This window comes from Physeter macrocephalus, chromosome 8 (genome assembly GCF_002837175.3).
Source record: "Physeter macrocephalus isolate SW-GA chromosome 8, ASM283717v5, whole genome shotgun sequence".
Classification (NCBI taxonomy): Eukaryota; Metazoa; Chordata; class Mammalia; order Artiodactyla; family Physeteridae; genus Physeter; species Physeter macrocephalus.
The window spans coordinates 73,663,566-73,677,151 of NC_041221.1; the positions used below are offsets into that span (position 1 = coordinate 73,663,566).

Genomic DNA, 13,586 nt, shown 5'->3' on the forward strand with positions numbered 1-13,586 from the left:
CATGGTACCTGACTCACGGAGTCAGTACACCTACGGCATAAGGTGGCATCTAACCTGGTGAGCGCTCAATAAATGCCATCCATTTTCATTCTTACTTTGTTGCCAGCCTCCCTTGGCCCACCTTTTCAGTGAGCAGTGAGTCGTCTGCGCCTTCCTGGGGCAATGAAAAGACTAAGAGACTCTCCTGTCATTAACGACATCACAGCCCCCACTCAGCTAGGCCCTGCTGAGGCCCTGCTTGTATGCCGAGTACGTGTGTTGTGGGGAGTTGAAAAGAAAGCCCCTAGTGTCCAGGAACTTACAGTCTCCTGAAACATCAAGGGGTCAAGATGAGGAAAACATTGTCTGAAGAACCGAAATGTGTAAACACCAGCATGACGTGAACTGGGATAGCGGGTCATAGCCAGTGCGGTATTCCAGGCTGGGGAGCAAAGGGCTGGCCAGCAGGAGCTAACAGAGGAGAAGTGGGGAGAAGAATATTGTTGAGCAGTGTTCTGAAAGAGGACAGGGCTGTGGGACTGGAGGCATGGAGGTGAAAGGGCATTCTCTGTTGGGAGATTAGTTTTGCTGAGGGTTCTAGTTTGCTAGTTCTCTTCCTAGTTCTGAGTCCTTAGGCAAAGTTACTTAACCTCTACCACTCCATTTTCCTTTTATCTGAAGTAGCAGTAGTAATAGTACCATTCTTTCATTAGGAGAATTGAAAGAATGATCCATATAAAGTAGTTAGTTAACACAACACAGTTAGTGCCTGGCATGTAATCAGTGTTCAGTGATGCTTCCTAATACCAGTAGTATTTGTTTAAAATGAAATATGTTAAATAAAAAGGATTATTTATTTCTGACAAATCCTAGAACCCACGAACAGGAATTGGGCATAACTGCAAGCTCCCATGGTTTTCAGTTCTGCCCATAATTATCCTCAAATGTCACCCCCAGACCAGTGCCCAGATGACTTTCAAGAGAAGGACTAGATAAGCCTTTATGGTAAATTCTGGGGAACAAGTTCCAGCAAGAAGTCTGAGATAAGAATACCTTATATTTGACCTCATATTTACTTTTCAAAATGCCTACACAGGAGGGAAAGATGAGCCTAGGGAACCAGAAAGATGGAGACAGTGATAGTAGAGAACCTGGGGGGAAAAAAGGGAAAGAGGTGGGTTTGGAAGGGAAGAGACTAAATATAAGAAAAATACCCAGAAAGAGATGTTGTAGTTGGCAAAGGGCAGGGGCCTGGAGTGGGGATGAGTGTCAGCGCTGTCAGTTAAGAACTTATCTGTAAAACCTGGTAATGGATCTGCTATAAACTGATGAATGCCACAAAAAAGGGAGGTAAGAGGTCCCAGAAATGAGTTTTTATGGCATTAATGGTGAGGCAGAGGAAGCAACAGAAAAAGACAGGGAAGGAAGGAATTGCACCAGTGGATCAAAACCCAAGAGAGTGATAGCCCTCCGTGCCATGGCCTCCTACAGGCAGCCCCTGGTCCAAGACTGGGCACCTGAACAGAAACTGCAGGTCAGCCTGAAAAGCTCTCAGCTGAAGGAGGCCAAGGTGGCAAAGGTCCAGAGTCCAGAAGTCCGGTCATTTGAGCCAGTAAGCCAAACAGACTAGGAATCCTGGTCTTCCAGCAGACGCATATGTTATTTTTCCTTCTTCTCAGCTTCCTACTGGATGTGGACGGCTCAGCATCTCCAAGTATTAATATATTTATCTGCTTCTGAGAGAGTGGCCTGCAGACGCACTCATTTCATGATTGGATAGCAGTAGAATTGCTAGGATTCCAGGTGGTTCATAGCATCAGGGGTGAAAGAAACACAGCAGAGTGTGTGAGAGAAGTTTTATGTGGGTCATTAGTCGCTTTTCTTAGAGTTGAAATGGGCATGGGGGGACCAATAAGGGTTGATAAGAAATGGAAGAGTGAGATTGGCAGGGTTTCAGTTTATTTTAGCTAAGGTACCACGCTAGATACTTAGATTTGTCGGTTTATTTTATACAACACTGTCAGAACAGTATTTCTCCATATTATACACGTGGAAAATGAAGATTCAAAGGGTAAGTAAACTACCCAGGTTCTCACAGCTAATTAAATAGCAGAGTCAAAGTTTTAACACAATCAAATCTGTTTGACTACATACAAAGCCTAGGGTTTCCCCACCACTCCAGACCTACAGAGATTAGCGTTGTGCATCTTTTATCTAGGACTGGAGCTAACTGCTTCTCCAGAATGGTGAAAAGAACACAGGACTGGATGTCAAAAAACGAACCTGCTGTTAGTGCACATACTCCATGTCCTTGAATGAGATTCCTCGGCTATTCGGTCCTGGCAGCAGGAACAGCTCCTCCTGGGAGAGCTGGGTGGGGGGCCGGGAGACGGCCGATCAACGTGGTCGAATGAATGGGCATGTTTCTGGCAAACGCTCTGTAAGGATCCTTGAATTGATCTTGAATATGAACCATCCCCTCCATGAGTTGGGTCGCAGAATTATCCATGGTCCAGAAACTTAAAGATTGTTGAAGATTGTTTAAAAATTTTCACTCAGGCAATTCTTGCAAATGTCCAATCTAAATTTCTCATATTTCAATACAAGCCTGTTTCTTCTTCCTTCCTCAGGAATGGCGAAAAAGAACTGGTTGCCATTCTCAGGTTTAATAATCTTTCAGATTCTGGGTCTCTGTTATTAGAGCAGGTTTTTAAAAAATAATTTAATTCTGGGCCCTAGCTCCTCCAAGGCTGAGTCATCTGCTTAGAATCCTTAAGGGCAATTTGTTAATTATTCAGAAATGGAAACCTAACAATTAGGCTGAATAGAGTCTGTTCAGTCAGTATCAGCAGAAATAAATGAAGTTTTTTTCTGATCTACTTTAAAAATTAATGCCTTACACTAAAATCTTTTCTTGCTGCCAGCTGGAATACGAACTTACCTAATTTTTCCCCTCAACTTAATTTTCTTTTCATTGAAATTGCTCCTGCTGCTGTTACGACCCAGAGGGCCTGGCTCCCCGTTTCCCGGCTCATGCCTGCTCCACACCGAACTGGCTGAGCACGTGATCTCATCGAGGCGTGTGCGTGTTGACTCTGCCCTTTGAGTCTCAATTGAAACCCATCAATCGCAGAAGAACTGCGATAGCCCCTTCTTTATTTAGCATCGCTGCTTAATATAGGAGGACTAATTTCCACTTCTCAAATATGTCTGAAAGTAGCAGAGGCCAACAAAGGGTAGTTTTCCACTGATTTTATTTGCATTCTAATCATTTCTCTAGAAATCTAGACCCATTCTGGAATTGCATTACCTTACAGGGGAATTGACAAGTGGTGAGTTTCGCTGCTTTTTTATCATTTGTTTGTTAACACAGGTAAATGTTTTAATGTGTGTTTCTCCTACTCACTAAGGCCACTCTAAAGTTCTAGCTCATGCTGGGAAGACCTAGGCCACACCGGTAGGAAAGGAGACAGGACTTATTATCTCTCATAAATCCCTTGTGGCAACATCTCAGCTATATGTTTAAGAATTGCATTTGGCTGGAAGCAGTGCAGACTCTAAAAATACAAGAGTCTATACAAATTAGAGGATTTCTTTTTCTTCCAAGTAGAAAACCAGAGGTGGTCGGTCTAGGTCTGGTATGACATTCCGTGATGTCATCAGAGACCTGGCCTCTTGTATTTCCATACCACTATCCTAAGCACGTGACTTCTATCCGTTACATCTATTCCAGCAAGAAGTAGGAGAATGCAGGAGGACAAAGAAGTTGGTCCCTTTTAAGAATGCTTTCCCAAATGTCTCACCCAACAACTTGTACTTACATGTTAATGGCGAGAGCTTAATCCCATGACCACATCTAGTTGCAGACCAACCTGAGACATACAGTTTTTGAGTTCCGTACATGGCAGCATCAGTCAAAGTTAGGGAGCTCTGTTATTAAAACAAGGGAAATGTGGATATTGGTTAGAAAATTAGCAGTCTCTACCACACTATGCTATTCTACTTCAAATATAGCAAACTTAAAAAGAAAAGAAATGCAGATGTCTGCATGTTCAGGGCTTCTGTTCCTTTTTGGTCAAAGGTGTCCAGTGACACATTTCTTGAGGTCTCAGAAAATCAGAGGGGTGGGAAGTATGTGTTCTTTGACTAGTTTTTCTTAACGAAAACTCCCCCTGCTCCTTGCTAATTCAATTTTCCTAGGCTTTTGTTTGAAATCTGTAAGATTGAAGCAATGCACTGCACCCTGATTTAGCTTTCTTAATTGTACCCTGAGACTTCAGTTTGAGACAAGCTCCTAGCTTTAAATTTTTTCTTTGCCTTTCATCAGTAACTGCCTCATCTATGTTGCCCTTCAGCAGTATAGTTCAAGGTATTGAACCTTACTCTTGAAATCCCCACTGAATCAGGGTTAGTTGCTGGAGGCAGGAGAGAAACTGGGAAAAGTTAGGAAGAAAAGTTGAACTCTTTCAGAAGCACATCATTAATAGTTTCTAGCGTGAGCTCCAGGAGGTTTATCCCTGTAAATTGCTAGGGGACCTACCCTCCCTTTCTCATTTCTCATTGTTGAGGGTCTACTCGGTGCCAGGCACTGCAAATGTGGCATCAACAAGGTAGACTTCTCCTTGCCCTTGATAGGACAGACCACTGCCAACCAAATTGGGATTGGTTGTTTTTTTTTGTTTTTTTTTTTTTCCGGTACGCGGGCCTCTCACTGTTGTGGCCTCTCCCGTTGTGGAGCACAGGCTCCGGACGCGCAGGCTCAGCGGCCATGGCTCACGGGCCCAGCAGCTCCGCGGCATGTGGGATCTTCCCGGACCGGGGCACGAACCGGTGTCCCCTGCATCGGCAGGCGGACTCTCAACCACTGCGCCACCAGGGAAGCCCTGGGATTGGTTTTTACTAACAAAACTGTTAAGAACTATTAAGACTTGGAGATTTTACCCCACTTCTGAGCTAATGAGTTAACCTGCCACAGTTTTGTGGATGCTGGTAGAGAACACAAGACACCGAGAGAAGAAGGACAGTTTATCACTCACAGCAATAGCAGTAGCCAGCAGATTAGCATTTTTGCAGCAGTTTCTTGAGCCCAGTTCCCACAGAGCGACATGAAGAGGTCTATATGCTTCTTGCACACACAGGGGATTACATTTTAAGAGAGGAACTGTGAACTTGGGGAACCCAAATCTCTTAAATTGGACAGTAAGCATACCTGCCCTCTGCTTTGGATGAGACACCGTCTGTCTTCCCAAGGCTGCTGGCCGTACAAACATCCTTGAAAATACAGTCGGGACTAAAGACAGTCAGTGCTTCTGCCTGACTGTGAGAGACCCACGGAATGTTCTCTCCCTACAAAGCGTTTTGCCTGTGCTCCAGAACTCAACTTAGATCAGGTCTTTTGGAGTTAGGCTACTTGGGGCCATTTCATTCTGTTATTCAGGACCAAAGATAACCCCTCATCCCGATCAACTGCTCAACAAACATACAATGTTATAAAATGGACTATTAAGAGAACTTAGCTGGTTTGGTATCAAAAAGGAATATCTCTCCCAGAAAAACTATCTTTCCTAAAGATCAAGAGGCTTAAAAATGTTTATACCCTTCGATTTTGTAATTTTTCTTTTTTTTTTTTTTTTTTTAGATGTTGGGGGTAGGAGTTTATTAATTAATTTATTTATTTTTGCTGTGTTGGGTCTTCGTTTCTGTGCGAGGGCTTTCTCTAGTCGTGGCAAGCGGGGGCCAGTCTTCGTCGTGGTGCGCGGGCCTCTCACTGTCGCGGCCTCTCGTTGCGGAGCACAGGCTCCAGACGCACAGGCTCAGTAGTTGTGGCTCACGGGCCTAGTTGCTCCGCGGCATGTGGGATCCTCCCAGACCAGGGCACGAACCCGTGTCCCCTGCATTGGCAAGCAGACTCTCAACCACTGCGCCACCAGGGAAGCCCCGATTTTGTAATTTCACTTCTGGGAATCAAGTCTAAGAAAGTTAACAATTTTTTTAAATGTATGACATTTATTAATATAATAAAGTATGGTATTGCTTTATTTGATTTATATGATGGATTGCTATGCATTCATCATTAAAAATGAGGTTTTATTTGTTCCTAAAACTTCTTGATGCTATGAGAAAATGTTCACTTTATAATAATTGACCAAAAAGCAGAATCAGATTGGGGGGCAGGGGGGATTAATATATTTGGAAGATAATACATGAGATTGTAAACAATGGTTAACATTAGTTGGTGAATTCTGAGTTATTCTCATTTTCTTTAAACTTTGCTGTATTTTTCAAATTAGACTAGTGAACATTGGTAATTGGGGTGCAGGGGAAATGTGTTCTTTTTTTTCCTTACGTTAATTGTATCTGATGGAAGGTAGTTAGTGTTATCATTTTGAAAGCCAAGTACAAGCACCCAGTTTTGATAGAGATAGTGTAAATAGGAGTGCCTCATTAAGACTTTAACCAGTTTCCACTTTATACTTGAACAATCTGTATGCCTGCAATTTCCTAACCAAAAAAAATAAAATAAAAAGATAAAGGTATCTTTTGACTCGGAGCCAGTCTTATGAGATTGTCTGATTGTCATATCCTCTGAATCTAGAGGAAATAGAGAAGAAGAATCTAATAGTAATGTTTGTTGAGTACCTCCTGCATGCTGATATTTCATTTAATGTTCACAGTAATTCAAAATGTGAGATGTAAAGGTATTGTCCTCATTTCACAAATAAAGATATTGAAAGAGATTAAATACCTGGCCAGAGTCTCTTAGCTGTAATGGCCAGTGCCAAGACTCTGACCCAAGTACGTCAGACTCCAAAATCCATGTTCTCTCCGTTTCTGCCTTTTAGCAAGTTTTGAAGTTGTGGTGTGTTGATTAGCTATTGGAAAACAAGTTTTGGCTGGTGGGCATTCATTCAAAGCACCTTTGAACTTGAGCAAGCAAATGAATTAGGAAATGGCATGAAAGCAGGGTAGATGCCTGTAAAGGTAGGCTTATCTCACGGAGTACATTTCTCAGTGTTGATTACTAGCTGAATCTTGTTTTTCTTGTTTCTTCTTTTTATTCAGATTATGATTCATATCCAGTCAAATATGTTGAAAACCCTGATAGATATACTAAAGGATGCTGCAGAGGGAAATCTATCAAGATTTGTGAAAAAACATGTGTTCTCAGAAGAAGTGGTGAGTAGGCGGTTTCCACTGAAATCCTGTAAAGGTGCAAGAACACTCTTTAAACTGTCCACTCGATACCTTAATCCTGTAGGCCACCTCTTTAAAGAGACTGTCCAATCCGGCAACCTCTTTGTTGTTCCTGTTGCTAGATTTCTATGTGTGGGTGCAGACTTTTTTCCTCTAACACAATATATCCTCTGAAATTCTAGGAAAACTTGTTCCTTTTACATTGTTCTTTTCCCCACGCTGTCTTCATGGGTGTCGGCCCTCTTCTTTTTCTTTTTCCTTTCTCCTTAAGCATCCAATTCCTTCTCCCCACTCCTCACTCTCAGTTGATGACCTTGCTTCCTGTTTCACAGAGGAAACAGAAGCAATTAGAGGAGAACCGCTGCCGCACCAACAGCCTCCTTGCCCCTCTCTCTCTCTCTGCTCAGCCTTCCCTCCTGAAGCCGTGGTGACTGTAGGCACCTCTCTAGAGCCTGGGAGCCCATCCCCACCCCCAGCCAGCCCAGGGCATCAGCCCAGAAGTTGTGTCACCTTCTTGTGAACATCATCACCATTGCTCGCCTTCCCTGTAGATCATCCCCATAGGCAAACAGTAGGCTATAGTATCTCTCATCTTAACAAAAAGAAAATCTCCCCTACCTAAACAAGTAAAAAGACATAACTGGCCTAGAGGTGTGGGATAGGGAGGGTGGGAGGGAGACGCAAGAGGGAGGAGATATGGGGATATATGTATATGTATAGCTGACTCACTTCGTTATAACGCAGAAACAAACTAACCCACCACTGTAAAGCAATTATAGCCCAATAAAGATGTTAAAAAAAAAAGACCTACTGGGTGTTTAGACAGGAAGACTCAACCTCATAAAGTCAGTTCTGCCCAAGCTAATGTGATAATGTAACATTTCAATAAAAATACCATTAGGTTTTTTTCTGTAGTTAAGGTTTAGTAGAAAGAGCAAACTAGCAAGAATAGCTGGGAAAACTCTGTGAAAGAAGAGGTGCTAGACCTGCCAGATATGAAACCATATATATTAAAGCTTTTCTAATTAGAACTGTGGTTTTAGCTCCTGAATAGACCAACTAATGGAACCATATAAATGCTTTGCAAAATTATAAAATAAAATTAAATAAAAATGAAGAGAAAGAAGCAATTTCTAAAAATTGAAAGCAAAATGAAACAAATGAACCTTGTGTCATACTGATGGCTTAAGCACATAAAGAGGAATTACTGTAAGTCATTCGAAATTTAGTAATTTGTACATCGCTAGTCGTATATAACCTACAGGGAAAAAAGACTGTGAGGAAATCATAAATTATTGGCAGTGATCATATTGTTAGTAATGATACTGGTATAGTCATTTTGACTAACCAAGGGGCCTGGTTGTTGGTCCTCCCCCAGCTTTTCTCCTTTTTCCCGGGCCTTTGGTGGCACGGTTGCAGCTGGGTTCCGGCTAGCACCTGAGATGGCAGGTTGGCAGCAGAGGGCAGGTGGCAGCTCCCCACCTCTGCCACCCTGTGGCCTTCCCAGCCCTGTCCCATTCCTCACTCCCACCTGAAGGCTGGTAAAGGGAGCCTGTCGGGAAACTAACTGATTATGATTAAATTTAAAGCTTCTTTCTATTTGAGGTCTTAGCTCTGTGTAGGTTGTGACCGACCTAAACCTTTTGGGAGCGTGTTTAGAAAAGTAGGGGAACTAGAAGTGTAAACTGGTTTTAAAGCACACGATCATGTGCGTATGTGCAGCACTGACAAAACTTCTGCTTTCTCACTAGCACTGATGTTAATCCTTCCTTAGACCTGGCCCCTCAGTATGTTGCCTGAATTACACGACTAAAGCATCCAAACTTCGCACTGAAAAATACTCATTGTTTTTATCTGATTCTCCTCCCCAAAGCCTGTAAGGCTGATTTACTTAGAAAGCTCACCCTCTAGTTCCGTGTATCCCCTGGTTGCTGTGAGGCTACTCAGGGAACTGCTTGTTGAGAAGTGAATTGATCCCTAAAACTCCAGCAGCTTTTGAGCTAGTTCTAAATATCTTTGTGACATTGCATGTGGAGTCTTATGTTGTAAAACTCTGCATTTTACAAATGCTCTATTTAGTGTTTATGCCACCAGTTACTGGACATGTTTTAGGTGTGGTGAGAAGGTGCTGTTGTGCCACTAGAGGAATGGTGAAAAGAACTGCGGACTTTCTGCAGCACCGTGACGGAAACCACTCCAGCGTGAACTGTTTCCGTATTGACTTCTTTTTTAAAACTTACTTAATTAACAAACAATGTCGTACCAACTGTTTTCTACTTCAATTGTAGGATGGTCCTAGTGATACCATTTAATATTTATTTTTGTAGTGATTTAAGAGAACTGAGGTAGTATCTGCAGTGAGAGCAAGGTTACCTCCAGAACTGAGGTAGTATCTGCAGTGAGAGCAAGGTTACCTCCAGAACTGAGGTAGTATCTGCAGTGAGAGCAAGGTTACCTCCAGAACTGAGGTAGTATCTGCAATGAGAGCAAGGTTACCTCCAGAACTGAGGTAATATCTGCAGTGAGAGCAAGGTTACCTCCAGCTTGGCTCACCTGCTTTGCTTCTTTTGAGAGCCATATGCTGCTGCATCTCACCCTGAACATGAGGACTAAACAAGCTATTCTTTTTAAGAATGTTAGAAGTGTTTAAACTTTACCTGAAGGTTCAGTGGGGAGCCCTTGTTTGAAAAGAAGGTGTGCAGGTTTGTGTTATATTACACAACCTGTGTATATGTGATAGACTCACATTCACATTCTAATTTTGAGATCACTCATTTTTGTAGAATTAAATAACCACTCGTATACTTGTGATGCTAATATTTATACCTCTGGTCTAGACCTCGCCCCCATGCCTCATAATTGTGTAGCCAATAACCTCTGGACATGTCTCCCAAGATGTTTCACAGACATCTCAATCTTGTCCAAAACAGAACTCTTGATTTTCCCTCTCCAAATCTCATCCTGCCATCTTCCCCATCTCAGTTAATGACATCCCCCGTCTCTAGGTTACTAAAGGCCAAGTTGCGAAGATGTCCGATGCCTCCCTTTTCCTCTCCCCTTCAACAATAGATCCTTTCAGTTTAATCTCCAAAATATACTTCATATATATCTACTTCTCCATCTTTTCTATACCTGTCCCAGTCTAAACCATCACCTGTTCTCATCTGGCCTGTGATGGGGGCCCCTAAATTAGTCTCCACATTCTTGTACCCTTCAGTTCTCCACACAGCTTATTAAATCTAAATCAGATCAAGTCCCAGTTAGGACCTTCTGGTGGCTTTTAGAATAAATTCCAAAAAACTTACCATGAGCTAGAAAGCCCTACATCATTTGACCCTGCCTCCTGCTCTGATCGTTAAATTGGACACACTTGATTCCATGCTGTTTGACCTCCTTTCCCTGGTATGTTTCATTGTATAGTATGCGCCACTTGAACCCCCCTTTTATAAAATACCAGGGGTGATTTTTCTTTTTTTTTTTTTTTTTTTTGTGTGTGTTACACGGGCCTCTCACTTTTGCGGCCTCTCCCGTTGCGGAGCACAGGCTCCGGACGCGCAGGCTCCACGGCATGTGGGATCTTCCCGGACCGGGGCACGAACCCGTGTCCCCTGCATCGGCAGGCGGGCCCTCAACCACTGCGCCACCAGGGAAGCCCTGTAACTGGATTTTAAAAATGCCTTCTACGCGCAGGCTCCACGGCATGTGGGATCTTCCCGGACCGGGGCACGAACCCGTGTCCCCTGCATCGGCAGGCGGGCCCTCAACCACTGCGCCACCAGGGAAGCCCTGAAACCAATCAGGGGTGATTTTTAAGTACTAATCCTGAATGTTGTTTATAGCTTATGGAATCCTTTATAGTTAGTTATACCTCTGTGTGCCCCATTACCCTGGTTTTTACCACTTTAGGTGCACACTCTACTTTTTTTTTTTTTTTTTTGCATTTATATCTCTGCTTCTTGGAGGATAAAGGGAACAAGGAAGAAATCTTGCAGCGATATAACAATCTACTCTTGCTTTTTTTTCAGCTGGTCAAAGTGAGGGAAAAAGTGAAGGATGTGCCCACTCTTCTGGCCACATTTGACGAGCTGTATGAGAAACTGCACATAAATGGCCAGGTCACCACTTACACTTTGGATGCTCTGCTCTGCCACACCCCCAGTGACAGGAAATCCCACACGGTGCTATTAAACAAGAGGACAGTCAGCCGTCGGACCTTCCGGCCGCTCAGCCAGTCCCTGTGGGCTGAGTAACCCTGGGTTCAAACCATCCGTGGGTCTGAGTTGGAGGGAGCCTGCTTCTAGTGAATTATTGGCTTCCTAAGAAATCGGGCATCGTACTCCAGTGTACAGTATACTAACACTTGGTCTCCTTAAATTTCCAAGATCTTTGAGCGCTGGTGTGCTGCCTCGAGACGTTCATATGTTGTGCCACCAGGAAGATCTAGATACAGGCAAACAGAAAGCTCGGGCTCCCGCGGGAAGGAGGCTTCCCCTTGTAAAGGGCTGAGGATCCTTGAAGGAACACGGTCACGGTCTCCAGGGGAACCCAGTAAGCACTAACAGGAAGGAATTTCACTATAAGTGGCCACCTCCAGCTAATTTTCAGGGGGATCGTGGTCTGAAACCCTACTCTACCATGCTGGGAAATAGCCCCGGATTTTCTCACTGCTTCTGTCATCATTTACCTGTGACCCTAGACAAGATACTTGAGCCCTCAGTTTTTCATCTGTAAAATAATAGTGCCTATGTGAATCTCCATGTTGATTTGAAATTTTCATCCAAGGTTCAGTAGGGTCAAGTTTTCTCAAAAATAAGAGAAGAGGTTCCTGAGAAAACTTGTTGTTTTCTCAGCAGAACAAACAAAACCAGAATTTAACTCTCAGAACTGATAATAAGCCAAAACTTAATGGTTACCACTTTGGTCATGGGAAATCCACGTGGTTTTCAAAATAAATGCCAATAAAAACCACATAATGCTCTCTGTATTCCTTAGTTTTCTATACAGGTCATAAATATTTGGTCCTATAGTTCGTCTCATTTGTTAATGATTTTCTCTTTTCTCTCTTTGGATGTTTTATCTTTTATAAATAAATATGTCATGACAGGGGCTTCCCTGGTGGCGCAGTGGTTGCGCGTCCGCCTGCCGATGCAGGGGAACCGGGTTCGCGCCCCGGTCCGGGAGGATCCCACGTGCCGCGGAGCGGCTGGGCCCGTGAGCCATGGCCGCTGGGCCTGCGCGTCCGGAGCCTGTGCTCCGCGACGGGAGAGGCCGCAGCAGAGGGAGGCCCGCATGCCACAAAAAAATAAATAAATAAAAGAAAAAAAAAAATGTCATGACAGCAGGTCAGAGCTTCCTCGTAAGGATCGGCCTCTTGATGGTTTGAAGGCCAGCACCTGGGGGGCTGGTTGTGCCTTTTCTTTCTGAGGGCCCACATGATGGTGAAGCCTCCCAGCTGTCTGCCTGGAGTGCTGCAAGACTCCTTATTCAGTGCTGTTCCAAAACCCGGAGATAACTCTAACTTTACAGTTATTCATAGAACCAGAAGTTCTAGAGTAGGAGGAATCTTCTAAGTCTCCTCCTCGGGTCAAGGAAAATGTCCTGTCCAAATTGGTGGAGCTGAGATTAAAATCCAGATTCCTAGTCTCATTCCCTTCCCACTGTACCACATGATGTCTCCTCAGAGGAGAAACAGGAGAATCTCTTCAGAGATAGAGCACTAAGAGCTCCTTGACTTACTGTGTGGCCGTGGGCTCCCCTCAATCTCCTCATCTGTTAAACAGGGATAATAGTAATACCACCTCGTGGACTTACTGTGGACAGAATGAGGTAATAAATGCAAAGCAAGCTGAACACTACCTGGCACGAAGAGAATGCCATATAAACATTAACTGTTGTTATTACTGTCAGTAGCATTCAGAGTGTTTGCACCTAGTTGAAGAATTACATAAACAAATGAGTTCTTCCTCCTGTTCAGAAATATCAAAAGAATTTCTTTAGCCTATGCTCTGTGAAGCATAAGCTTCATTGAAAGAAAATTCTCTGCCTCATAGAATCTTAATTACATCTTATGTGTGTCTGGTGTTTTGCAAAAGGAAAAAAAAAGGATTTAAATTTCTCTACCTTCAAAGTCTCAGGGAATAATAAGGCATGCTTCCTGTCCCTCAACTTATCTTTTATCTTCTCCAGCATTCACAGAGAGCATTCAAACGGCTATTATGCCCTGGGTGAATGTGGCCTTGGTTGTTAGCTAACAACTATTCATTAGCAAAAAAAAAAAGGATCGTGAGCAATAAATAGCAGCCATGACCTTCCCAAGCCCTGCTGCTCTGAGCAGCTGCCGGCTGTGGTTCTCTGTGGACTGCGAAACCAGGCTCTCTGACCTGTTCCCAGAAGTCTTACTGAGGGGCAACTTA

The 13,586-nt window shown here is 43.5% G+C and overlaps 1 protein-coding gene across 3 annotated transcripts in view; it reads left to right on the plus strand.

Moving 5' to 3' along the window:
- PTCD2 (pentatricopeptide repeat domain 2) overlaps window positions 1–12,137 on the plus strand; it is a 28,958-nt gene extending 16,821 nt beyond the window's left edge. For 2 of the 3 annotated variants that reach the window (XM_007104481.4, XM_007104479.4), the window contains exons 9-10: window positions 7,042–7,155; window positions 11,199–12,137. In XM_007104481.4, coding sequence (XP_007104543.2) covers window positions 7,042–7,155; window positions 11,199–11,423 — 339 coding nt within the window. In that variant the 3' untranslated portion in view covers window positions 11,424–12,137. Of the gene's footprint in view, window positions 1–7,041; window positions 7,156–7,580; window positions 7,780–11,198 lie in introns of those variants that run through there. The other variant, XM_028492967.2, reaches the window with a different exon arrangement.
- Window positions 12,138–13,586: the final 1,449 nt, after the last annotated feature.